Source organism: Crocodylus porosus, unplaced genomic scaffold (genome assembly GCF_001723895.1).
Source record: "Crocodylus porosus isolate Cpor-Errol unplaced genomic scaffold, CroPor_comp1, whole genome shotgun sequence".
NCBI classification, from domain to species: domain Eukaryota; kingdom Metazoa; phylum Chordata; order Crocodylia; family Crocodylidae; genus Crocodylus; species Crocodylus porosus.
In genome coordinates this window covers 18,622,952-18,647,984 of record NW_017728948.1, presented here as the reverse complement: position 1 = coordinate 18,647,984, position 25,033 = coordinate 18,622,952, and the positions used below count along the sequence as shown (strand labels likewise).

At 43.4% G+C, this 25,033-nt stretch overlaps 1 protein-coding gene across 1 annotated transcript; it reads left to right on the top strand.

Annotated features, from left to right (window-relative positions):
• Positions 1-2,154: 2,154 nt before the first annotated feature.
• On the top strand, positions 2,155-8,582 carry GPR78 (G protein-coupled receptor 78). The gene is made up of 3 exons (XM_019552651.1): positions 2,155-2,860; positions 3,448-3,561; positions 7,218-8,582. Exons 1-3 carry the CDS (start codon positions 2,193-2,195, stop codon positions 7,453-7,455), a joined length of 1,020 nt encoding a protein of 339 aa, XP_019408196.1. The 5' UTR covers positions 2,155-2,192; the 3' UTR covers positions 7,456-8,582.
• Positions 8,583-25,033: the final 16,451 nt, after the last annotated feature.

The following is a 25,033-nucleotide window of genomic DNA, read 5'->3' as shown; positions in this document are numbered from 1 at the left end:
CTTTTTTACCTTTTTGTTCAATCTACTTATCTCATCACTAATATTTAGAAAAAATCAATCATTCATTCTTCATTTGAAAAAAAATTGATAGAGAAAAAATTTAGGAGGACCTTTAGTCCTATACCCTCTTAGCTATCTTGTGTACTCCTAAATACTTAATTTATGTCAATTTTTTTTTCTGGCCCAAGAACAAGCACATTTATTCAGCACTTTGTAACTCTGGAAATGACACCTTCCTAATAAATGAAAACATTAATCCTGTTTCAAGGTTGTCCTCAAGAATAACAGAGTACACATTTCTTCCCCTAATAACACACCTCATGCCTTGTTGCTCGGCTCCTTTATTAAAAGATAAAAACTTACCATGGCAACCTTTCAATTAAGGGCCTGATCCAAAACCCATAGAAGTCAATGGCAAAAAATCCCATTTTTATCAGTGGGATTTAGACTAGGCCCTTCAAGAGCAATCCTGTAAAATAAAATTATTCAGACTGTGGGAATGTTTGTTTATTCTACAGGGCTGCATTGTAAGGATAAGAAATGTATTGTACCTTTTTCTCTTATGATAATAGTACTCCATTTTGGTGGCAGACAAGCTACCTTTTTCATCCTTTCACTGCTGGAGAGCAGCTAAAACGTGGCACTGATTAGACCTGACAAGTTATTTCTGTGCCACTGTTTTGATGCAGGAAAATAAATTCCTTTCCCTCCTATCTAAAGCAGAGGTTTATGGAGTCTCTAGACACTTATTGTGATCATCCTTCTGTGAGGCATAGAAGAATAAACTCTACCCACCTCTCTTGTCTGCCAGCAAATTGAAATGTCCCCTAAAGTGTCATGGATTCTCCTAAGCATACCTTTTAAAATCTTGATAGATTCTCCCTTGTGACTGTTAGATGAAAAGAGTCTTTCTAGCTATAGAACTGTCTTCATGTCATCCTGCCTTTTATTCACTCAGCTCAGTGGGGATGATGGAGCAGAGTGAAGTTTTCCCTCTGGTTTCTATGGTATAGTAGTCACAACACCTTGGTTTGGATTTACAGCACCTGGGGTGACCTCCCATCCAACAGCTAGTCAGTCCCCAGGGTTGCTTAGCTTCCAGAACTAATTTGTTTCATCATGGCCACTCTGTTTTGCAGTGATCGCAAACCTGATGTTTCCACTGAAAGTGCTCCCGCTGCCTTAGTCCTGTCACTTGCTTAGCCAGCTGGGGCTACAGCTTTATTAGAAGCAATAGCTTAAGCTTCTAAGAGCAAACAGGCTCACGTTTTTTTCAGACATTTTAACAGTCCCCAATACTGGATTTCTTCATTCTGTTGATGGCCAAGGGGGGATGGGCTTTTGGTCGAAACCGAAGAGTGACTGTGGTACTTGCAGACTGGCCAGCGAGTAGGGGGGAAGAGAGAATGCCCTGACAGAAGAATGGATGGAAAAGTCGGGTTGTTTTGTGTTAGTTTGGGTTGGGGGGGGGGGGTGGACTTTAAAACAGCAACAATAACGAATAAGGATATAAAGCCGAAGCTTACAAACAGCCAGGCCGCTTGTCACACGAGGGGTAAAAATCAGTGAGTAATGACCAAGTGGCAGCTTGGACCGCTCGCGGGTGAACTAATCCTGGGTGGGCTGCATCGCACATGGGCTCTTCTTGCACGCGGGCTGCAAGCGCCCTTCCGCCGGAGGCTGGGAGCCCGGGCGCTTGGCGGGGACCGGTGCCGAGGGCAAGGAGGCGACCGAGCCGCTCCGAAAGGCCCGGGTGTCTGCGCCTCGCAGCTGCTTGTGTGCGCATGAGTCCCGGCGGCGGGCGCGGAGCCCGGACTGCTTCGGGGGCTGAGCACTGGGGCGAGATGCGGGCTGTGGCTGTGGCTGTGGCTGTGGCTGTGGCTGTGGCAGGGAGGAGGAGCGGAGGGGCTGCAGGCCTGGGGTGAGGGCAAAATGTATGCACTTTTGTGCAGTCACCAGCTTCTAAAATCATCTGTCCCTGTCCCCACTCCCCCTACCCCCAACACGGGGCCTTCAGCACCCTGGCCAGCGCCGGCGGCCCGCGCGCTCTGCCCGGAGTCTCCCCCAAGATGCCCGGGCACCCCCGGGGGCGCTCCCAGGAGGCACCTGTGCCAGCTGCCATGTGTCGCCGCTGCCGCCGCCCTGAAGCACGCCGTGTCCTGGCCCAGGGGCTCGGGGCGACGTGTTAAGACATGGACTTGGCCGGAGTTCTCCTGGCGTTTCTCCTCGTGCTGGTGCTCGTGGTGTCTCTGCTGTCCAACCTCCTGGTGCTGCTATGCTTCCTCTACAGCTCCGAGATCCGCAAGCAAGTGCCCGGGGTCTTCCTGGTGAACCTGTCCTTCTGCAACCTGCTCCTGACCGTGCTCAACATGCCCGTCACTTTGCTGGGGATCCTGAGGCACCAGCAGCCCCTCGGGGACTGCATCTGCAGGGCGGTGGGCTTCCTGGAAACTTTCCTCGCCTCCAACACCATGCTGAGCATGGCCGCGCTCAGCATCGACAAGTGGATTGCCGTGGTGTTCCCCTTGAGCTACACCAGCAAGATGCGGTACAAGGACGCCGTGCTCCTGATGGGCTACTCCTGGCTCCACTCCCTCACCTTCCCCTTGGTCTCCTTGTGTTACTCGTGGGTAGACTACAGCAGCGTCTACGCCTCCTGCACCTTGCACCTGAGAGAGGAGACGGAGAGGAGGAGGTTCACCGTCTTCACCATCGTCTTTCACGCCACCAGTTTCATGCTGTCGCTGGTGATACTGTGCTTCACCTATCTGAAGGTGTTGAAAGTAGCCCGGTTCCATTGCAAAAGGATAGACATTATTACAATGCAGACGCTGGTGTTGCTGGTAGATATCCACCCCAGGTAATCAAGTGAGGTGTGTGTTTGTGTGTGCGCGTGCACACCTTCAGTATGTGTGGCACAGTGTGTTCACTCGGTAGGTATCCATTGTAGGTAGTGTACTGGGGGGTGTACGCTGAGCTGCTGGTCGTGTACCGGGGTATATGCTGGTAGATATTATCCTAGGTAATACACTGGGGGGCGGCGGCGGGGGGAGGGGGGGCGCACACAGGCCTAATATGACCGTGTCCATATCACACTGTGTGCGTGTGCGTGTATGTGCGTGTGCACGCGCGCGTGTGTATGTGCGTGCATGCGTATGTATGTCTGTGTCTGTGTGTGCGTGCGTGTGTGTGCGTGTGTGTGGTTCTGAACGCGCCGACGCCCGTGCCCCAACGTGCACGTCCCCGTTTCTCAGGGGCAGGGGAAGGAGCCAGGCGTGGAAACCTGCTCCCACCAGTCCCCGGCTGCCCGCGGTGCCCCGGGGGCACGCCGTTCCCAGCCCCAGGCCCCGGCCCGGGCGCCGGCTCCCGCGAGCACTTTCCCGCGGGGCAGGGCCGAGCTCCCTCGCTTCTCCTCTTAACCCCGGGACTGTGGTTGTCCCTTTTCAGTGTGAAGCAGCGGTGTCTGAACGAGCAGAAGAGGAGACGACAGCGGGCTACTAAGAAAATCAGTATTTTTATAGGCTCCTTCCTGATCTGTTTTGGCCCCTACATTATCACCAGGTGAGTTGTGCCAGGCTCCTGCGCTGGGAGCTCTGCCCCTCAGCCTCACCAGCCCTGCTCTGAGCTGGCTCCAGCCTCCCCTTCGGGGGTCTGGAAACCCTGGCTCGATGCCCAGGAGATGAGGCGGGGGTGGGGGCTGTGCGCAGACATGGGGAGCCAAATCGCCCGGCTAAGTGGATCGCTGGGTGGTTCCCCCACTGGGGCTGGGCTCTGGGAGTTCATCACGTCCCACCGGGAGGTGGGAGCCGTTCACCTCCGCCTCGGCTCCCCCCTGATCGCAGTGCAGAGACGGAGGCGGTGGAGCATCAAGGGCAGAGGGAAGCGGGGGCGGCTTTCCCGAAGTCTCCTGATTTTGCCTTCGAGAGGCTCCTGGGCTGAAAGGGGTCTACCCGGCCGGCCGGGAGGGTTGACATCACTGGTGCGATAAGCTCTGGCCTGATCTGTCACGCACTGATATCAAGAGGAAAGTTTCCCCTGGTTTCAGTAGTGCAGGACCGAGTCCACAGTCAGACGTGATAGCTATTTGGTCAGCTTAAATAGTTACTATGAACACGGAAAGTGGGGACGCCCCATCTCTAAATGCTACGATTTTATAAAGGAGGTTATTGGAAAAGCTGGTGTCATTTGGCATGGGGGAACACAAGAGAGGAGCAGTGATTTACATCCAGCTCATTATTTTTATATTGGGTAGAATTAAGTTAGGCTTCTCAAAAGTAACTGGTGATCTGAGGTGCTTCAGATTTAGGTGGGCAAAAGGGGATGATTTGCAAAAAGCGTGGGGCACTGCCCTCTTCAAATCACCCCCTTAAAGATACGCAGGCACCAAAATTACAAGCCTGTTGGTTTGGGTACATTGGCTTTGCTAGGACACCTGGAATAAGTGTTTGCAGAACAGAACACAGGGATTACTGTTCTTTCCACAGCATTCTTCTCCTTTATAGATGTTAACCTTTGAAGTGACATTTCCTATTATTGCACATTTTTTTATTAGATGAAAACGATTCTTGCCAGATTATCTAGGCAACTGCAGTTCTTCTTTTTTGGAAGAATTGTTACAAATACTAATGTGATGCCAGAAAGTTTAAATGCTAATTGATTAATATTCCACCCATTATGAGTCATGTTCTGTTCACTGTTTGTGACCATCAGTATAGAACACTAAACCAAGCAAAAGAAGGATTTTAGTATCCTTATTCAGCCTGAACTGCATCCTGCTCACGAATTCTAGCCTCCAAGCACTTTTCCATATACAGTTATTTCCCATAAATGTAAAAATGTATGTAAAGTGAAATGAAATGAAAAGCTATTCCATTTTGCAGGCAAGGTGCTTTTGAAATGTAAGATAATGCATTTCTAAGTCCAGTAAGTGGCACCAGATATGTCAGCAGAAACATAAATACATATGTGTGTACGTGTGCATATTCATGTGTGTGTAAACATAACTATGTATGGCAGCTTCTGCTGACAGAATTACAACTGCAAGGGTGAATACTGCCCTGCTCCCATGGCCTAAGAAAATCTACTGGCAACAAGATAAAAAGGGTTTGATGATGGCAGTATATGTATCTGGGAGAGTTCTTTCAAAGGCACCCTGTAGGTAATGCTATACTAAAGGATGGAGCTGGGTGATCTATTACCATGCACATTTCCCCATATTTCTTCCATTGCATATAGGGTGCCCCCAGAGATCATTTCAGCCTTTGTGCTGGAGGAGTTTGGCATACAGGATTCTTCCCTAGCACATGGTCTGGCCACTCAAGTTGCACTCAGATCAGGATTTGGTCCTAAAAATACAAATGTGAATGAGATTTTGAATATTAACAAGAAATTCAGTCTTCCAGGCTTAAAATAAATGGAAAAAAATCATCTTGGCCATTACAGCATTGCTGTCAGTGGAATGGTATGAGGGACAAAGCAATGGAATATTTTAAAGACCCAATAGATAAGACTTGGTATTTTATCTCATTGTCTCAATTGTATGAGTGTGAGTTTTCCTATTAATTTTAAAATAAGTAGGCCAGTCACATAATCTGTATAATACACATGTGCATGCAAACACACAGTAAAGCTGCAAACATAGTATTGCTTTTTGACTGTGTCCTATAACAAAATGTCACTCATTTACACATATCCAACACAATGAATGCAGGACGTGATGGTAGTAACCATGCTGGGATAAACTGAGGAGTATTGTTTCATTTGATAAACTGTAGAGCTATATGCAAAACTCATCATTCACTTTTGACGTCTGACTTAATGTGGTGGTGGTAGTGGTGGTGGTGGTGGTGAGGAGGGTGCTTTAATTAGTAGGCGGTGCTAATTAAAAGCACCAAAGCATCACATGTATCAGTGTCCCCATGCTGAAAAAATGGTGGTGGGGTGCTTTGAACTAAATCTTGTACAATGAGCTTTAAGTCAAAATACCCCACTGCCATATTTCTTTGATACTAATACACATGAGGCTACTGGAGCACCTTAATTTCTTTACTTCAGCAGACTTGATTAATGGAGTCTTCTCTGACATGCTGGATTTACACTGTAAATCCAGTGCGTTGAAGCAGCCTATCTGCATGTGCGCAAGTGCCCTTTATCATTGATTTAAATTCCTGGGAGTTGTTCTGAGACTCCAGCCCCCTCACTTCTCTGAGCAGCTTCAAACATCTTTAAATGCACATATCAGGGAAATGAATGCACTAAATTAAACATGAATTGTTCATGCAGTAGTTTCCTCCTTTTTCCATCTGCTAAATCTCATTATCACATAACTAAAAATAGATACATACTTTCTTAAATGTATGTTTCTAAGAAATCAAATGCAATAGTTGCCACATGGATATGATGAGATTGCAAATTGGAAGAAAAGTGGTTTGCATGGCTGAAGATGAAAATAAATATCCATGAGACAAGCTACACGTTAACCCAAGGTGTTTTATATCACACCAGTCCATCATACACTCTTTCAATATATAAAGAATTTCACAAATGTAGTTAAATAAATCTATCATTATACACTACAGTCTTCCAGCAAGGAAAGTTTAGGCCAGATATTTGGTAAAATTTTCTCACTAGAAGGGTAATAAAGCACTGGAACAAGTTACCCAGCGAGGTTGTGAAATCTCCATCCTTGGAGATTTTTAAGACCCGACTAGACAAAGCCTTAGCTGGGATTATACAGTTGGGGATAGTCCTGCTTTGATCAGGGGGCTAATTTTCTATTATTCTATGATTATTGACATTTTACATGTCTGTCTATAGCTCTCCAAGACAGTGTGGAAGCAATCCCAAGTCAGACTTGTCAGCAAGATCTTGAATATATTTGAATTTGCCAGGTTATTTCATCAGGTAGAATCTAGAATATTTTTTTAAATTGCTACACTATTGGGGTGCAAGCTATCAGGAGAATTTGACCCTTCTTTGTTTAAATATATATTTTATAATACATCTTCCCCACCATTCAACATAGGAAATTGGGAACGTCACAGCAAAATCTGAAATCAAAGGGAATTTTATCTGTGTTCTGATTACAGAAACTGCTCCTCGGCTTTTGCATAGTATAATCATTATCTCTTCTGTTAATGTTCTCCAGAATGTGCATTGAACACTTCGCTAGTGTGGATATAACATTGATCTTTTCCATTTCTTCTTAATCTTTACAGATTGATAGAGCTCCTTCCCTTTGTTACCATCAACTACTACTGGGGAATTATAAGCAAGTGCCTCACCTACAGTAAGGCTGCATCAGATCCATTTGTTTACTCACTTTTACGTCAACAGTACAAGAAAGTCCTGATCAACATAGTCAACAGGATACTTAAAAGGGATCTATATCCTTCATCGGGCTACAACAGCTCTCTTGACACCGAAAATGATTACTGCTTACACAGAACAAACTAATAACTTGGCTATCCTTACTCTTCATGTGAAGACAGGTCTCTGCTACTCTAGGAATATCACCTGATCTTGTGCACACAGATCTGACAATGGTGACAATACCTTTGAGACATGAAAGCTGCATCACTACAATGCAGTGAAATGTGCAGGCTTTCCTAAAAGGCTCTTCCATTGTCTGCAGCTAGTGTAGACTACAGCATCACAGTAGCTGTCTGGGATGGGCAGAAAGGAGCCTACCTAGCCAATGCTTTGCTCACTGTACTGGTTGCTTGTTGGTAAGTGGAGTAAATCTGAGGTCTGTGGTTTAGCTCTCAAAGTCTCTAATATTCCAGGTCTCAAAGTCCTGATATCTACTGGGCATCCAGCATCTTCCTCTTAAAAGTCAGAGATAATAGGAGCACTGGAACTTAGAGCTTGGTGAGACAGGTAGAGCACCCATTGTGCTGTACATTTACCTCTGCAGCCCTGGATCTGTGGTACTAGTTTTAGAACATGTTAACTGAGTATCTTAACTGATGGTTTGCTGTTATAGTGCCCAGTATGGGCATTATGCGTAGGCATTTTGCAAATGAGATTGTTGTTATTTATTATTAGGCATTATGATTGTAACATAGCCTTTAAAAATGATATCTATATTCAATATGCCAATATTTTATCAAGCATAACCAAAGGCCACATATCTGATTTATTAATATTTAGCACTTTTGTGATAATACATCATTAACAGTAATTGCAGTGATATAATCAGAGTTTAATTAATATTGTATTTTACATCATTGAGCCAGTCCTACTCAACCAACCTTGCACTCAGAAAAAAATCAAGTCTTTAAACTGTAGAAATGACAGATGCCACTATATTTGAGATATATTGCTAAATAGCTATTTGGTTTTACAGACCAAGATTCAATATATTAATTCTTTTTAAAGGCAATGTAATAGGGAAAAATTGTTCATGTATCAGCTACATTACATGAGCTGCAACAATATTGTATTTCCGATTTACATGTTTAGAAATCTTGTTTTGTTCGCCAAAATGCTCTAGGGATATTGTAGCCAATCAGCTGCCAAACCCCCATGTAATACACATCAGACGCATTTACACATGCAATTAAGGCGGAGCAATAAACTCTGATGCAGTTTGCACCCAAGTCAATTGCTCCCAGGCACAGCGTCTACACATGTGCCTGAGACTGAGGCACTTTGAGCCAGGGCAGAGCTGCCCCAGGCTGGCAGGGGGCCTGAGGGAGTAAGCTCTGGGCTCCAGGTGGCAATGTCAGGCAGTGGAGGGGCTGGCTGGGGCATAAGGATGCTACAGTATGGGACTAGGTGGCAGGCAGGCCCTGCACTTTAGTACCCTGGTGCCCCAGTCAGCCCTTTTCACTGTTTACATGTGTGTTTGAGTGCAACTAAGTACTCAGCTGTAAGATCAGTACTCTGCCATCCCAAACAGTACTACCGTATGGCAGAATTAATTAATTTACTGCACCCTAATACTGGAACATATGTAGATTGTCACACTTTACTGCACAGCTAATTAGTCTACTCCACAGTAAAGTGCACATGCAGATGCACCCATCAAGGAGGAAAAGCAGCTCTGTTTCACTATTAGTTTTTCACTTCAATTTTCTTTAAATCTAAAGAGTCTTTGGAGTCTAATTCCCTTGATTATGTATTATAAAAGACATGAAGAATCAATCTGCAGTGGAGCTCAATAAACCAGTGTTTTATCATATAAACATTTAAATGAAAAATGAGAACAATTCTAAATGTGTTTTTAAGAATAAAATGACATTATAGAGTTATTTTCTAAGTTACTGTGGCAATAAAGCTGGAAATATTTGCCTGATACTGCAAAACACTTAATCATGAGATTAATTTTAAGAATGCACTTAAGTCAATGGGGCTAGCAGTTAAATGTACGCTTAAGTATTTTGCAAGATCAGGCTCAGAGTGCGGAGTCTTTTGGAGGGTTGAACTATAATATATAATTAGACTAAATTAAAGGTCCTTACTGAAATTGTATTTAAATCAATGAAAAGACTCATGCTGAAGAATGGACATGGTGACATATTATCTCCTGCTTTCAAATGTTGAGGCCTTTCTAGTGCTTTATTGACATGCAAGTAAATTAGGCCTCTGTGTTTTGCATCTCTAGTTCTGCTTCTGTTAAAACTGAATGTACTATGTTTGTTGTCTTGTTAAAGTATTTGTACTCCCTCTAGTTTTCTGTAAATACAATCTTTCAGAAAAAAATATTTGTATATGAAATCTATTAAGTTCCCCCACACCTCACAGCTCTCCTACTAAAACCTGGTGTTCACATCTTTTATAGTAACTGCATTAACAGTGTAACAGTTCAGCATCTCTTCTGGAGGAGGGATTGTGAATGTTCATTTGTTTTTAGAGTCAGTCACTTCTGTGCCAAAAAGTTTTGATAAACTATAACATTCATCACAACCATATTATCTTTAAACTTATGTGAGTTTACTAATACCTGCAATGTTTAGCTGAACTATATAGGTTTTTAAAGAAAATGCTGCTCCCTTTGAGTAAATACATATCACATGATTATAAATGTTTTACAAAATGTGATCTCCAAAGCAATTTGAAGACTAATAAAATTTTTATTTGTGTTTATGGGCTTTTTTAAGTGTGAATAATAGAGGGGAAAAATAATGATTGCAACAACTTCTGAAATCAATTCTTCAAACATTTAAAATGACGAGGAAGAACACAGTTAAACTGGTACATCTCTTCCCAAGTTAATTAAACTATGCTGATTCACATCAGCTGAGGATATTGTGCCATGCATACACTTTGCAATAAAAGCTCAGGCCTGCCAGATGCTGAGTCCCTACTATAGGCACTTAGGAACAGGTCCAAAAGGGAACTTCAGTGCTGCAGTACTGAGCACTGTAACACCTGAGTTTTAGGTGCCCGATTCCTATAGCAGGTGGGAATGGGGTTAAATTATGGACAAATGTGCATTTTAGCTGCTTTAAAGGAGTGTGTAGCTGCTGTTATGATTTAGCTATTAAATCTGCATGGACCATAGAAACATGCAGATGTACCAGATGTAGTGTAACAGCTTGTGTTGGGTGTCCTTTGATCTACAAAAACAGCATACTGAGCAGGGTGCTGCCTACACGAGCCAACAGGAAAATGTGGTGAGTCGGTATGTGTCTTACCTCTTGCTCCTCTTGGAGGCTTAGTCACTACCTGGGGCACCTTCCTCTATCTGGGATTCACAGACCAGAACTCTGTCCTGACAGAAGGCACCAATTGGGTGTGTGTAGACAAAATGGAGGCCCAAATTGAAGTGGTGGGTTTTAAAAAATACTGCTTCAAATTAGGGCCAATTAAACCACTGTGTCATGCACACACCCCACTGACTTACCTGCCTCTCCAGCATGGAGGGAGAGCTGCTGGTGAGTGGAGTGGACCCTGGGCTGGGGTGGGGGGTGCTATGGCACCCAGGTCAGGGGGATTAGGGGGGTACTGCAGCTGCAGAGGGAAGCACCAAGCCCCCATGCAGCTCAGGCAGGCAGGCTCTGGGGGGAGAAAAAAAAAAAGATCAGGCTCGCTGCTTTTGTTGGGCAGAGCCTACTCTCCCAGGCTGCTGCCAGGCTGCCTGCAGGGCTTCCTATAGAGCCGTGGAGCTGCCTGGAGCCCTGTGCTTCAGTCTGTGGCTGTAGGGGCAGCAACTCGGAGGAGTTTTAGTTTGCCGTGCCCCAAGTCATTTAAGGTGTATTACGCTGCCGAATTTCCTACAGCATCTGGAATTAATGTCCAATACGCCACTGAGGCGTGCAAACACCAACACCATTAAAGCGGTGCAAAAGCATTTTGCCCGCTTTAAAGTGTTGTGCACCCCCCCCCTCATTTTGTCTATGCATGGCCATGTCTTTTCTTTCAAAAAATGGCATGACGTCCACTTTTTTTTCATGATCTGCCTTTTATTGACTAGCTACAGCATTCATGTAGATGTGTGACACCTAGCTATGATTTCCTTTTGTTCCCACAGAGGGTGCATCCCAGTGAGCACACATTTGCAGGGGCATCTCAATGAGACACACATGCTATTTTTGCGTGAGACAAATAGCAGCATCACATATTTGTGCCACTGCTATTTGTCCCTGGGTATTCTCCTGCCCATGCACGCCGGTGTGCAGCAAAGGGGCCGCAGGTGGAGTAGGAGAGGCTGGAGCCAGCACGTGTGCTGGCCCCAGCAACCTTACCTAGAGTCCTGGGGCCCTCCAGGGGCAGCATTGGTGCTGAACCAGCCACTTAGAGCCTGGTTGGCAGCCAGAGCATGGCTCTGGCCAGCCAGGCTCCCTGTTTGGTGGCGCACACTGCTGCCATGTGTGCTATGCCATTTTTTTCAGCTGAGGTTTTTTTTGACACTGGGATCTCTTGGAGTCAAAAAAACCTGCTGCAGTGAATGGTTGCATGTGCATTGTGTGCAGGTTGCAGTGACTTGGACTACTTTGAGGCACTGCAGACTGCATGTGCTTGCTCGTTAGGATGCTCCCAGAGGCTGTGTCCAGATGAGCATAGCTGTGCGGTCTGTGGTGCCACAGACCTGCCTGTGTTGCCACACACCACATATTCAGGCATTTCCCATGCTTCTACCTTGCAGTGCAGGGTTTGGGTTTTTTTGATCCCTGGATCTCCAGAGCTCAAAAAAAAAACCTGTGCAGAAAAAAAGCAGGGCAGTGCTTGTAGAAGCAGCGGGCGCTGCCCAAAACCTGGTCCAGCTATTAGTCAGACTCCAACCTGCAGGAGAGATGTTTCTGCATCTTCCCCAGCCTCCAGCACCCCAGGTAAGGCTGCTGGGGCCAGCACAGCAGCTGTGGGCTGTGCTGGGCATGTGCCATGGGCATTCCCCAGGGACAGCTAGCAGTGGCACAAAGTGTCCCACTGATAGTTGTCCCTGGGGAACCAAACATCCAGGCTAGTCTGAACATGGTCAGAGAGTTCAACCCCACCCTTGCCATCTCCCAGGTTTGTGCAGTCTCTGCAAGGTTATGGGCTATTTTATAGGGAAAACAAGGGGGCATGCTCCACCCCTGCTTTGTTTGAATCATAAATTGGATGGAGATGCCTAAATTACACTTCAATCCCCTACATTAAGTCCCCTATATTCTTCCCTGGATCTAGCCTATGGGCACTAAATTTTGCTTAACCCAATACTTGTCCATTTTTTGGACCTAGGTCTTAGAGCCTTTATTTTTCATGAATTTCAACTCCAGAAGGTGATTAGAATCTTCCAGGATGGAGCATTAGGACCAGATAATTCATACAAATAAATTAGCACTTAATGTACCTTTGTGAATAATCACCATTGCAGAATGATTACTGAGTTATCCCACCCCAGTATGACTAACACAGAGATTTTTAACTTCAGTTTCACAGATATTTTCAGCATCCTTCTGTTCCAGGCTTCCTATATGACTATTACATTGGGATCACAATTCTTCAAGCATCACTTGGCATCCAGTTGTTTGCCATACATTTAGAAGGCCAACTTACATTCTGTGAGCAAGGGTGACAGAGCTACTTGAAAGAATCAGCAGCTTTGAATTTTAATATATTCAAAGTATCCTTGGAAAATAATGTCTAGTAAATATTTCCAGTCTGTGGCTGAGCCTCTGTGCCTGTGTAGTCACACAACTGTGTAACCCCTCTTTGTACCCTCACAGAACTTTTGCTGGGGAAAGCTGGAGACCAAAAATGGTACTTGGTTTATTTAGGCAGGCAGGAGGCTACTCTATGTTATGGCAGCTCCTCCTTTTACCTAAGGCTGTGGCACAGCCCAGACTAGCAGTAGCAGCATGTAGGACAGTTGGTTCCACTCTGACCTGTCCTGCTCGTGTAATGTGTAGGTGCCTCTTCCTACAGTAAGCAGATGGTGCAGTGTGGAGGCGGAGACTTTCCTTGTGATTTCTATGACTGAGAGCACAGCATGTCATAAAACAGTAATGTCTTTTAACCAGGTGCCCTGTATTTACTTATTTAACAAGCTTTTTAGGAGCTGTGATATAGTAAATGTCCAAAAGCAAACAGAGACACATTTCGATAGAGAAAATCATCAGTCTTTTTAGTCCACTCCTGTCTCCTACATTTTAAGCAAGTGTGTTCTGAAACATTATAGATAACTAAGAATATCCTTAGCCAAGACTGGAACCCATTAGCACTAAGGGCCTCAGGTAGGCTTCTAGGAAGCCAGTTTTGTACACTAGCAACATTCTAGGTATAAAAGTCCTTTTTTAATATCCAGTCTAAATATCCTTTAGTCTTTCCCTAGTTCATTCCCCTGATTTTCCCTTTGTCATCATTTGAACTTATTCTTTTTCAGGTCTTTGGGGCATTACATCAGGTTAGAGGCATAGCACCTGGGGTCTCATGATAAGAAGTGGTAGTGGGAGGATGGTGACAGGGGCTGGGCCAGCTGTGGTGTCTGTGGCAGCTGCAGTAACCGAAGCAGCTGCAGTGCGAACTATCATTTCTGTGCCTCCTCCAAGTGGACATCTGGGGCTGGTGCCTTGGTCAATGACCAGTTATTAGGATATGGTGTTAGGTATTTTTAAATGCTAAATAAGGCTCCAAAGAAGCCTGCTTTCTTTTTCTAGACCAAATGTGTTTGCTTAGGGAGACATTGTCTAGGAAGTCATCCCCTTTCATATCCCAAATAAGCTTTGCGTCATTCCTCTAGGTGCATTTTCAAACATTTGAAAACCCTTTTTAAGGCCTTGAAGAGTACTACTCCCACAACATTCCAAATGAGTCCTGACAAGGACCTGATACTGCAGACTCATTACCACCTTTGCATCACTTTATAATTCCCCTCTTTATATATCCAGTCATTCTGTTTTCTTTCTTTGCAGCTGCCATACACTTCAGCTCATTTTCAGGATGTTTAGTTGAATTCCAATAAATAGTTATGCCATGAACTACACTGAGTACTCTCAGAGACCATTGCTAAATGGCCTGGTATTTCTTGATAGTGTTCTCAAAATGTTTTTAGACCACTTGCTTCCAAGATTGTACCTGCACTGTGGCAGAGAAAAATATTAATTGGTTATAGATGACTTTTGTACTATAAACTAATGCAAATCTCCCCTTTCATTTGTGCAATTCAGATTGGCATTCATCTTTAAATCCAACATTCAGATTAATCAAGAAAAGTGATTTATTCATTGCTGATTTAAAAAAAACCCAAACTGTTCTACTGATCTTACCTATCTTTTCCAACCCCACACTGCAGTATTGGAGTAATTCACAATCTATAATGGATTTTTCCTGCTCTTCTCTGAGAATGAAGGCATTTTTAGGTAAGTATTATATCCCCATTTTCCTGCTGAGAACTGAGGCACAGCAGAACTATGAGCCAGGTACCTAAACTTCCACTTCTATACGTGACCAGAAACATTTCAGTCTTTATGGGACTGAGCAACTAGGCAACTGAAGTGATAGTCAACAAAATTGGCATTTTATGAATATTAGTTGCTTTTTTAGTTGTATTTTTTCTTTAGCTATGCTTTATGCACTCTTTTCATCCTTGTGCTGCTTAAATGTCTATGTGCATTAAGAATTGTGTGCTTTAGCTTGCCGTTAAGCAAGATTGGTTCTTACAATAGGATGAATGGATATTGCATAGACTCAGAATTTTCACCATTTTGTTTGAGTCATGTTTGAACCTAATACAAGGTGGAATCCAATAAGTAAGCAGGAGCCAGCATGAAGCATCCAATTGGTCTGGTTTTTTAAACATGGTATACTTGGAGCACACGTATTGGGTCATGTCATGTTATGATTCACAAATTCCATGTCTCCTGTAATTTGATTGGCTTCTTAGCACTTAACTCATGTGGTCTCGTGTAAGTACTCATGTAGCCTCTGACAGACAGTCTGTGCAATAATTTCACATCAGACCAGGCAGTTTTTTGGGCTTTTTTGCTAAATGCAAGTTTGACTTGGAAAATATGGGATTCTGTTGCTTCTGCCTAGATGTGACTGTTTGCAATTGGATTTGTAAGGATAATCAAAATAAATATGTCCCCATGTTTATAATGTGGGCATTTGCTTGAGCAGTCTGTAACTATATCAATTGTTTCTGCAAGTTCACAATGTGTGGGAAGTGTCTGAAGATATTGTATTCAAGGTTACAAATAGACACTGAATATTTCAGAATAATTTGAAGCTGCATTTGAATGGAACAAGGTACACAGAAATGCCGGAGCTCTCATTAGCAATGAAATCTCCATATCTTACACAAAGGCATGGTTTGCCTGTAAGCAAATCAGTTTGTTTATAAAGTGATTTCTTTATAAATATATAACACATTTACTCAAATCCAAGAGGACTTGAATTTAAGATGACACCCCAAATAGATTCTATACATGGAAAATTATAGATTATAATCATTTAAATCATTTAAATTATAATAATTTATTTATATGTAATTTAAGTATTGGATAGTCATTTAAAATTCTTCCCTCTCACCTTTGTGGTAGGGAAAGTAGTGGCATGGATGCAAGCATCAGGGAAAGTAGTGCAAGGGAGTAAGCAGTAGAGATGGCAAGTGGTAGGGAAGTAGGCAGCCTGACCTTGGCCCCTTGCCCCCTGCTCCTGCTTGTCTGAGTGCTTCTGATGCTTACCACTGTGCTGGGTCCCATGTTTAACCAAGCAGATTCTTCTGATTGCAGGAGTTTCATTTTTATTTAATATTTAGTTCTAAGACAAAGCTTTGTTTTCCCAATATTAGATGAGGGGGGAGGGAGGAACCTCATCTTGGAATCAAGTAAACACAGTGTATAGTGATACTGGCTTTTGTAAGAGCAAATTCTCATATAGCCATGATTTTCCATAAGGAACACCAAATCTATGAAAAAATAAATAGATGAATGGAAAAGGAAAAAGACATGAGAATCTTGTAGGAAATGGAATGTGAAACAATAAACTAAGAAAAAACTTGATCACTGGCTTTGTAAACTTAGATGTGGAGCTCAGCTCAGTTGTCACTGACAGACATTAAGACCTCAATCAATGATAACCAGGATACAAAAGCGTCTGCCCAGTTCAGCTTGGAATGAGCAGTGTCCAGAGTGGATTCAGAGAGACTAGAGTGGCATGGCGGCCCCCTCCCTTTTGGCACTGTGGGAACTGCAGCAGGTACTTTTTTAAAGTCCTCAAATCAAATAAGAATTCCATCTCTCTCCACTCCTACCGCCTGCCATTTGCACCCCTCTCTTCCCCTCTGTCCTCACCAGCAAGTTCCCTCACCTCTTATTCACTCCTACCCATGCCCATCACTGTCACTGCCTCTGCCCCCACTGTACCTGGTTTATGGGGGAGTGGTCTCAAAGTACTCCTGTCCTGCTCCAGTTGGTGGCTGCAGGCAGCTTCCTCCTCTCTGCCTGATCTGTCCAGGTGTTCCCTGCTAATGCAGCATGAAACATGGGGCAGCTGAACTTGCCCACTGCCTCTGCTGTCTCCTGCTGAGCCCAGCTGCAGTAGCTCTAGAGCCCTTCTCCTACGTGAAATAGGATTAGAAGGGTTTTGGTTCGGGAGAGTAGTGGGGGCTCCAGAGCAGCTGCAGGTGACAGCAGCATCAGTAGCAGTGGGCTGTTTTGCCCACCTCATGTTTGGTTGTGGGTTGGCAGGGAAAACCCAGGGTGATGAGGTGGGGAGGAGGAACCTGTGTGCCGCTGCTGCTTCTCTCCCCTACTGAGTCTTTCTGGAGAAGAGCAGGAGCAGCTCTAGAGCAGGCTTGATGGAGGGAAGGGAGGAGGTACCAAGATAAGGAGATGGGATTCTTACCTATTTGAGGACTTAAATAAAAATTCCTGCTTCTGCTCCTGCAGTCTGCTCTCCTGGGCAGTGGAAAAGCATAGGGAGTGCCCGGGGGTGCACGTGCACCCCCTGAGAGCGCCAGTGCACCCCTGATTGGCTGCACACACTGTTTAGGCAATGGGTGGGGGGGCAGGCAGGAGCGCTGTTGCACCCCCTGCAAGCTCCGGCCAAGGAAGGGATCTGGAAGCAGCCACAGTGATTGGCCACCTCATGATCGCCATTGGGGGGACCCGTCCCCAGTTGGTGGGATCGGCTGTGAGGGGACCCCCCCAGTCAGCGAGATTGGCCGTGGGGGGACTGGTTGCTGGAGGGTTGGTTGGGGGCACGTGACTGGTCTCTGGGGTGGCACATGCCCCCCTGACTAAGGTGGCACCAGTTGCCCAGGCTCCTGGGAATAGTGGGGGAGGAGCAGGGAGTGGGGTTACAACCAGCCTGGCAGCACTGGTTGCTGCTCTTGCACCTCCTTCACAAAATCCTGGATCTGCCCTTGATAGTGGTATGCTGTGGCTTATGGCACTGAATCCTAGCCTACCTGCATTGCACTCACTGATACTTCAGGGACATTAATAAATGCTGTCTAATTCCAGAAGAGCTCCTCTCTTCATATTGGCTGGCCCATATCTCCTTGCATACATACTGTTTGCTGCGAATCCCAACCCTGATGTGCTTAGATATCTCTTTTTGACTTCTGTCTGTTGGCACATGTACCTATGTTTTCTGCAGTACAGTGATCAGCATTGTTGCATCTAGATCCCCTAAGAGAGGCAGATCCAGGGAAGAGTGTACTGGTGCCCATTGATTCCTGGTCCACCCAAAGTTTAAAACCAACTGCCTGGCAGGGACAGTAGCATTTCTCATCCTGCAGTGCCAGAGTCAATTGACTACAGAGCTCATTATAATCTACTTGATCCCTTCTAAACTCGTCATTCCACCAGTGTTAACAACCCTCTCTCCTTTTTAGTGGTCTTGATATTGCACCAATCAAGTTATCCTTTGCTCTGCAATTCTGCTCTGTTAGCCATTTCTGGTAACGAAGCACCTATTCCACAACCCTGAAGATTGTTTCCAATGAAGTTACATATATTTGTTTTTCCTTCAATAGAGCCCTAGGCCCCTAGCACATGGATAAACCTGTCAGTTGATTTTTAACTGGAGAAAAAGATGTGTTGCTTCATATGTGATGATGCACCTCATCATCTGCACCTCCCTTTTCAAATTTCTAGAACTGCCCACTTCCTTGAATTAACTTAGATCCTAGCTCATGCCTCAGCTTATTTGGAATCCAAAAACAGAGCATTCTTTCACCAAAGTCCTCTTTGTTTGACCCTAGGGGCATTCTCAGAATATGCCTAACACAAATCTAATATATTAGGTCCACAGGTCATGTAGTGTGGACTACCATTTTCTTTTGAAAAGATTGATTGGAGAAGATAGACCTAGTGCCTGTTTCAGTCCCTCCTTGAAGGGCTGGTTGTGCAGTTCTCCAAGCTATTCCTCTAATTGGTGAACCAGGCAGCAGGACTGATAAAAGGAAGCTGAAAATATCCTAAGGGTGAAATCATGGTTTCATTAAAGTCAATGAGAACTGGTTTCATTGGGATCAGGATTTCACCCCATTTCTCTTACAGGCAGGCAGGCAGCAGCTGAAGACAACTTCAGAATCATTGTGATGAGCTCAAGAAGTGCACCGCAGTAATGTTAAGAACAAGCAAATTAGATGCCTGGGTTCATTACAAAGTTGTAGTAGATAGTAAATGACATTGAACCTGAAAAGGAACTCCAGTGTCTTCATTTTGTCAACTGATTAGAATGAAGAAAATGACATTGATGGTCTTATACCGGCTCTCAGGATTCCAGTTCTCCTGTTTACCGAACTGGCCCGACTCTATTTTCTATCTGCAAGCCCTTTCTTCTAGAAACCTGCGACTGTTTTTCTTCTTCAGCTTTTTTCACTTCTTTGTATTATGTATTCACACAAAATAAAGGGTGAGCACAATAAAAATAAATATGTGTATTTCCTCTAAAATTTTCTTTGCAAGTGTTTGTGAGGAAATGGCTTCAGCTGAGTTACTTTCATCATCAGGGTTGAAGAGACAGACTGTTTACTGCAGGTCCTGTCTTTTTCAGTACATGCGTGTCATGTTTTGCGCTGTGTGCTGCTACTGACAATCCATTCACCTTCTGTTCTTCTGTAAGTCAAAGGTTAGCACACCCCCTTTGATCCTCGTTTGCACTGAGAAGAATAATCTTTTCCAGAATTATTAGAGCCAGGCCAATGTTACTCCCCAATCAATAGTTTTCCCATTGTTACTTCAAGGATTTTGCCTTTCTCTCACATCATACCTTATCTTTGCTTTTGTTTAATTATTCCTGTTGTTTTCCCTCATCGAGCCTCATTTGATCTAACTTGCTGCAGACTCTGAATATAGTTATATATTCACATTTATACAGTCACATTCACATTTTCCATTTTGCGCAAAACAGTAGTTTAATGGAATGGTCTTTCTGTGCTTACTCTGAAGGGTCCAGGTACTTGGTACAATCTGGGCTATACAGCTTTGGTAATTCATGCCTTTAGGTCCAGGAGTCACAGGTTTTACTCCTCAGTGAATCGGGCAAGATAGTCATGCCTAGAGGCTTAGAATTAGCTTTAAGCTTAAAATGCTTAAAAGCTTCAAAAAACAAGGTGCCGTGAAGGAGAAAATCAGGATCAAATCCTAGGATCTCATGGCCTCTTTACTTCCTGTGCCAGGCACTTGTTCTGATTGTCTGACAAAGTCTGAGGGTACCAGCTGAAATAAAAAAAGCCCAAGACAAGAACATAGGAAGGGATCACCCACTTACTTGATAGGATTTCTGCAGATACTCACATTATAATAGCTCACCATGAGAGGGAAGAGTGAAGTTTGATAATGAGTGATACGGGTGTGTGTGTGTGTGTGCGCGCGCACGCATGTGTGTATGTAATAAGAAGGAGTGGTATGAGTATGTGTGGTGGGGGGCAGGTCTATGTTTTAGTCGTCAGAGGTAAAGAGGAGAGCAATTTGCTTCTCTTGGCTGCTTTGCAGGGTGATGGCAGTATCTGGCTGCTCTCATTTGGCTCGACCTTGAGAAAGGGAGCATGTATTTACTCTTAGAGATTCTGTTGTCTGCAAAGTGACAGTATTTCCCTTGTGATCCAGCTGCTATGACTGGCAGGCAAGGTGCTGAAGTCTGATACTCCACCTTAAGGGGAAGGGTGCTCAGTATCCAGTGAACAATTTCACATCCATTGTCCTTGGAGGCAGTGAGATCTCTATGGTCCATGGTGTCCTGGCAGTGAGATCACCATGCTCCAGGTGTACTGGCTAGGAGTGATTTAGCCTCAAGGTAAGGCCAAACAAAATCATCATAATTCTGAAGAGCAAAGTGAGACATTTTCATGAGTAAGTGTACATCTTTCTTCCCCTGTCTATAATAAAAGAATAATGGATAAACTCACGAAATTAATGACTGGGAAAATTAGAACAAATACAAGGGACAGTATATAGTCATCCAATAAAAGTTACAGGCATAGTAAGTCATGGAGTTAATAGAGTATGGCTAAAAATATTAAAACAATTTACTATTCTAAGAGTATTGATGACTTATTGTGCCTACAAAGGGCCACAAAAATCATGTAATCTTTAGGAATTTCACCTTGTAGGTGTGTGCATTATGATTCCTCATCTTCACTAAATATTATTGCTTTGGAGTACAGCCTCAGTTGTTGCAAACTGGTGTAACTTCATTACTATCAACAGCACTTAGAAAATATATACTGAGCAAGGCTTTGTCCCCAAATACTCAGCAGGCTGGTGGGCAAGTAGGAGGTGTATCCGTGTATCCAAAAGATGATGTTCAGTTTTGGAACTGCTGATATGTCATTCCTACCTATCACAGGTTTCCTGATATTTGACCTCACTCGTGTTTAACCTTATTTTCTTAATCTAATTTTTATCCCTTCATTCCTAATATCTCTGATTACCTGTAACCTTCCAGAGCTACTGACATACTTATAATGCTTGTAGACGGCTCTCACATATCCTGTTAGTCATCATTTGGCCAATAAAAAACATACACAGTAGTTCAAATAACCTCCCATAATGAGTCAGTTCTTCAAACCCCTGCATTTTCTCTGTTCTTCTCCAAGTTCCCTTCAATTTGTTGACATTTATTCTGGTATTGAAATACTACTGCTTTTAATGTTATTGATGCAGGTAATAAAAGTGTGACACCCAGCCATGCTGTTAAGAACTTTATTCCCAAGTCTTATTCATATGACAGAGGTCAGCACCACTAATGCCTGTGGGCACTTTTGTAACCTCCACATTTTTTTTTTTTTGTACAAGACATAGTGAGTTTCCTGTCTTTCAGTCAGGATCACTGCATTAGCAGTTTATTGTGCACTTCATTTTTTTCAGGGTGCAAAGCTGCAGGACCTTCACTCAGTCTAAGGGTTCGCTGGTGGGCCTGGTCCAAGGGTCTCACTGAAGTCAGTGGAAAATCTCCCACTGATTGCACTAGCTATTAATGTAAAATGTATATGTGAAAAATGCCTTCATGCTGGCTGTCAGATGTGGACCCAATAATAACGCTGTAAAAGAACTACTTAAGGAAAGGCTGCCCCAGCACTGATTTTTAGGTCAACCTTCTTTAATTTAAAGATCCAAGTTCCCTGAGAGCTAAAGGTGCTGCCATCTGTAGATCATCTACTGAAGAATCACTGCAGGATCATGTGGAGCATCTCTTGCTCTAGGAACTGATGATAAATGTCTCTTATATTTATAGACCCCTCTAGAAACTATCAGCCTAAACACTGACAAACTTCACCTAAAATTCAAACTGTTAGTGTAAATTGTTATGTGATTTTTTGAAGGTCTTTAGATGCCAAACTTCCACAGAAATCACCAAAGCTGGACTTATGATTTCAGTCTTAGACCCAAATTATGATCCATGTTCAGTGGTCACCTAACCCAGCATAAACTTACTTTGCACCTCTGGGGAAGCTCTGCAGGTGCCGTCTAGCATTCTGATTCTCGTGCATGCTCAGACATATCCACTGTGAGTAACTGGGTGGCTATGTCCCACCAAAGCCTGATTCTATTTCAGAAATGTAGTGATGCAGTGCCTAAATGTCTTGAAGGGCCCAATCTGGCAGGCAAGTCTGGTGCACATAAAAGATTTTCAATGCCCCCCTCAGCCTAATGCCTTCCTCAAACACTGAATAGGAAGTCTAAACACCTAACATGGGGTCCTGGATTCTGGTCCAGGCCCCTGGGTGACTGCACATTAGTAGCTACAGCCAGGAATTTCAAAAGTAGCTAGTGAACAAGTAGTGCAATTCATGAGTGTCTAGCTGAGATACATTAAAGGGGTCTAATTATTGGAAACACCTAAATATGTACTCTCTCAAAATCAGGCCCTTTAAGTAGTCTCAAGTTGGACATTCAAAAATTAAAGCATATAGGGCACTAAAAATTTCTGAAAAGTTTGACCATCATTTCCTAAAAGGTTACTCACAATCCTAAAGGACATGCATGTTAGCAGTAAAAGATTAATCTTGTATCTTTGGACTTCAATATTTTCTGAGATCAGGAAAGACAGAAGTGAAATGAGTCTCAAAATAGGACTGTTAAGTTCTTTTCTGGTAGAGCTGGTATTAATTTTTAATACTTCATCTATGATCAGAAGGAGAGATCTTTTGTTCTCAGCATAAATCTTTTTAAAGTACATTTATTTTCTCTGGTAGGCTTTACGTGTTTCTTTCTGAGCTTCTTAGACCTATTCATAAGTTTTTTTTTATGCTTCAAGATAGAAAGAAAGAGTCAGTCATGGACTCTCTTAACATCCTAGACTGTAGCTACAACTTTCCTTAGCAACGATGCTGCACATTTGAAAAGCAACGCATACTATTAAGGACACTAAATGAAATTTAATTCACTTTGGGACCTTTGAGAATATAATAGGTCCCTGATCTCAGTACAGCCTCTAAATGTTGCTATAATGCAAATAATAATATATTCAGGAGCAGTAGCTGCTAGCCAGTGTTGTTTTTCCCTTTTCCCTTTGCCCCTTTAGGCCTTTAAGTTTATTAATAGCCAATCTCTCATTGTTGCCTGCAGGCCCTCCCACATCACTTTGCAATATGTCTCTGCCTTCTTCTGCTTGTTCCCCCTCTGGTTTCAATCTATACATTTGATCATGGTGGCATTTTAAACATAAAGAATTTTCACCTTGCATAGAAAATGAACTTTTTAAGAGAGAGCATTTCTGATGTGTCTGCCATAAAATGCACATGAGCACAAGGGAACTGGTAGTCCCACCAGGGAGCTCTATCGACATCTGCACAATTACATCTTTTCCGCCTCCTGTTTTAATTGTACACTTGAGCACTGTGACAGAATTGACTCTGTCAGTCACAGGGAAGTGGTATGACAACTTTACTTTGAGGATCACTGATTTCATTAATCAGTGACCAGTCAATGATAGAAAGTGAAAACAAAACATAATCATCACCGTGGGTATTTTTATTTTGTTTGTTGTGTTTCATTGCATTTAAGCACAAAGTCAATGCTTTATTTATTTATTTATTTATTTATAGAAAAGGCAGCGGAAAGGAAACTGGGAAAAAAAAGTGAAACAACAAAAACAAACGACAAGAAGTAAGGTCCAATTTGCTGCAGAAAATCTACATTTTGAAGTGTGGCTAGACTGGAGTGCTCAGGGGACTTCTCATAATAGCACACTGAGCCTTCTGCCATTAGTGAACTGATTTAAATATAGACTCAGGACAAGAGTGACCAAAATAATTACTACTTGACAGAGATTCAGTAGCGTATCTGACAAGAACAGATGGTTTTAGTCCACGGTCCATTAAAGGTAGAAATCCTAGAGTACCATTAGGAAAATTCACTGTTCTTTTTCAAAAACTATCCAATTTAATCAGTAGTTTACATTTCAGTTTCAGTCTCTGCTACAGATGTTTATATACAATAGCTTCTAAAACTGATGCAGTGTCTTAGATACGCAGGAGTATGAACAGGATTTAGATAAATATTACTCAGGCCCACATTTGCATAAGAATTTGCTCCTCTCAAAATATTCAGATTACCATAGAAGACAAAGAGGGGGAAGGATCTACTGAAACACCAACCTGCTCTTGCTTGACAGCATTTTTATTTTCTATTCTTTTTTTCCTTTGGCTTTTGGCTAGCCTAATTTTGAACAACTGATGTACTTTTGGGTCTGGAAAACAAGCACATCCAGATTCTCATATCTTTACTCACATTAACTAGTAACTAGACTGATTCATTAGACAAGCAATTAGTACATGAATTGTTACCTTATTTTAAGACACCATAACACCTGGAAATAAAAAGAGAATTCTAGTCAGTCATCTTCAGATTGTCTCTAGTCTGTGAACCACAGGGAAATATTAAAGGCAGAAGAGCATGCTATGCCAATGCAAATGAAGAGGAAGCATAGCAACGGAGATGCCTGCCTTAACCACCAGCTCTCCAGTTATTTCACATGTAAAAAAATCCTACCAAAAGAGGACACTTGGCCTTACTATTAATTTCATAGATTTCATAGACATTAGGGCTGGAAGGGACCTCAGGAGATCATCGAGTCCAGCCCCCTGCCCAAAGGGCAGGAAGTCAGCAGGGGTCATAGGATCCCAGCAAGATAAGCATCCAATTTACTC

Bases quoted from the DNA above. Each gene is read 5' to 3' on its own strand.
- GPR78 (XM_019552651.1), top strand. From the start codon at position 2,193: ATGGACTTGGCCGGAGTTCTCCTGGCGTTTCTCCTCGTGCTGGTGCTC. The intron at 2,861-3,447 runs GTAATCAAGTGA...GTCCCTTTTCAG, and splicing joins CTGGTAGATATCCACCCCAG to TGTGAAGCAGCGGTGTCTGA. The intron at 3,562-7,217 runs GTGAGTTGTGCC...TAATCTTTACAG, and splicing joins GGCCCCTACATTATCACCAG to ATTGATAGAGCTCCTTCCCT.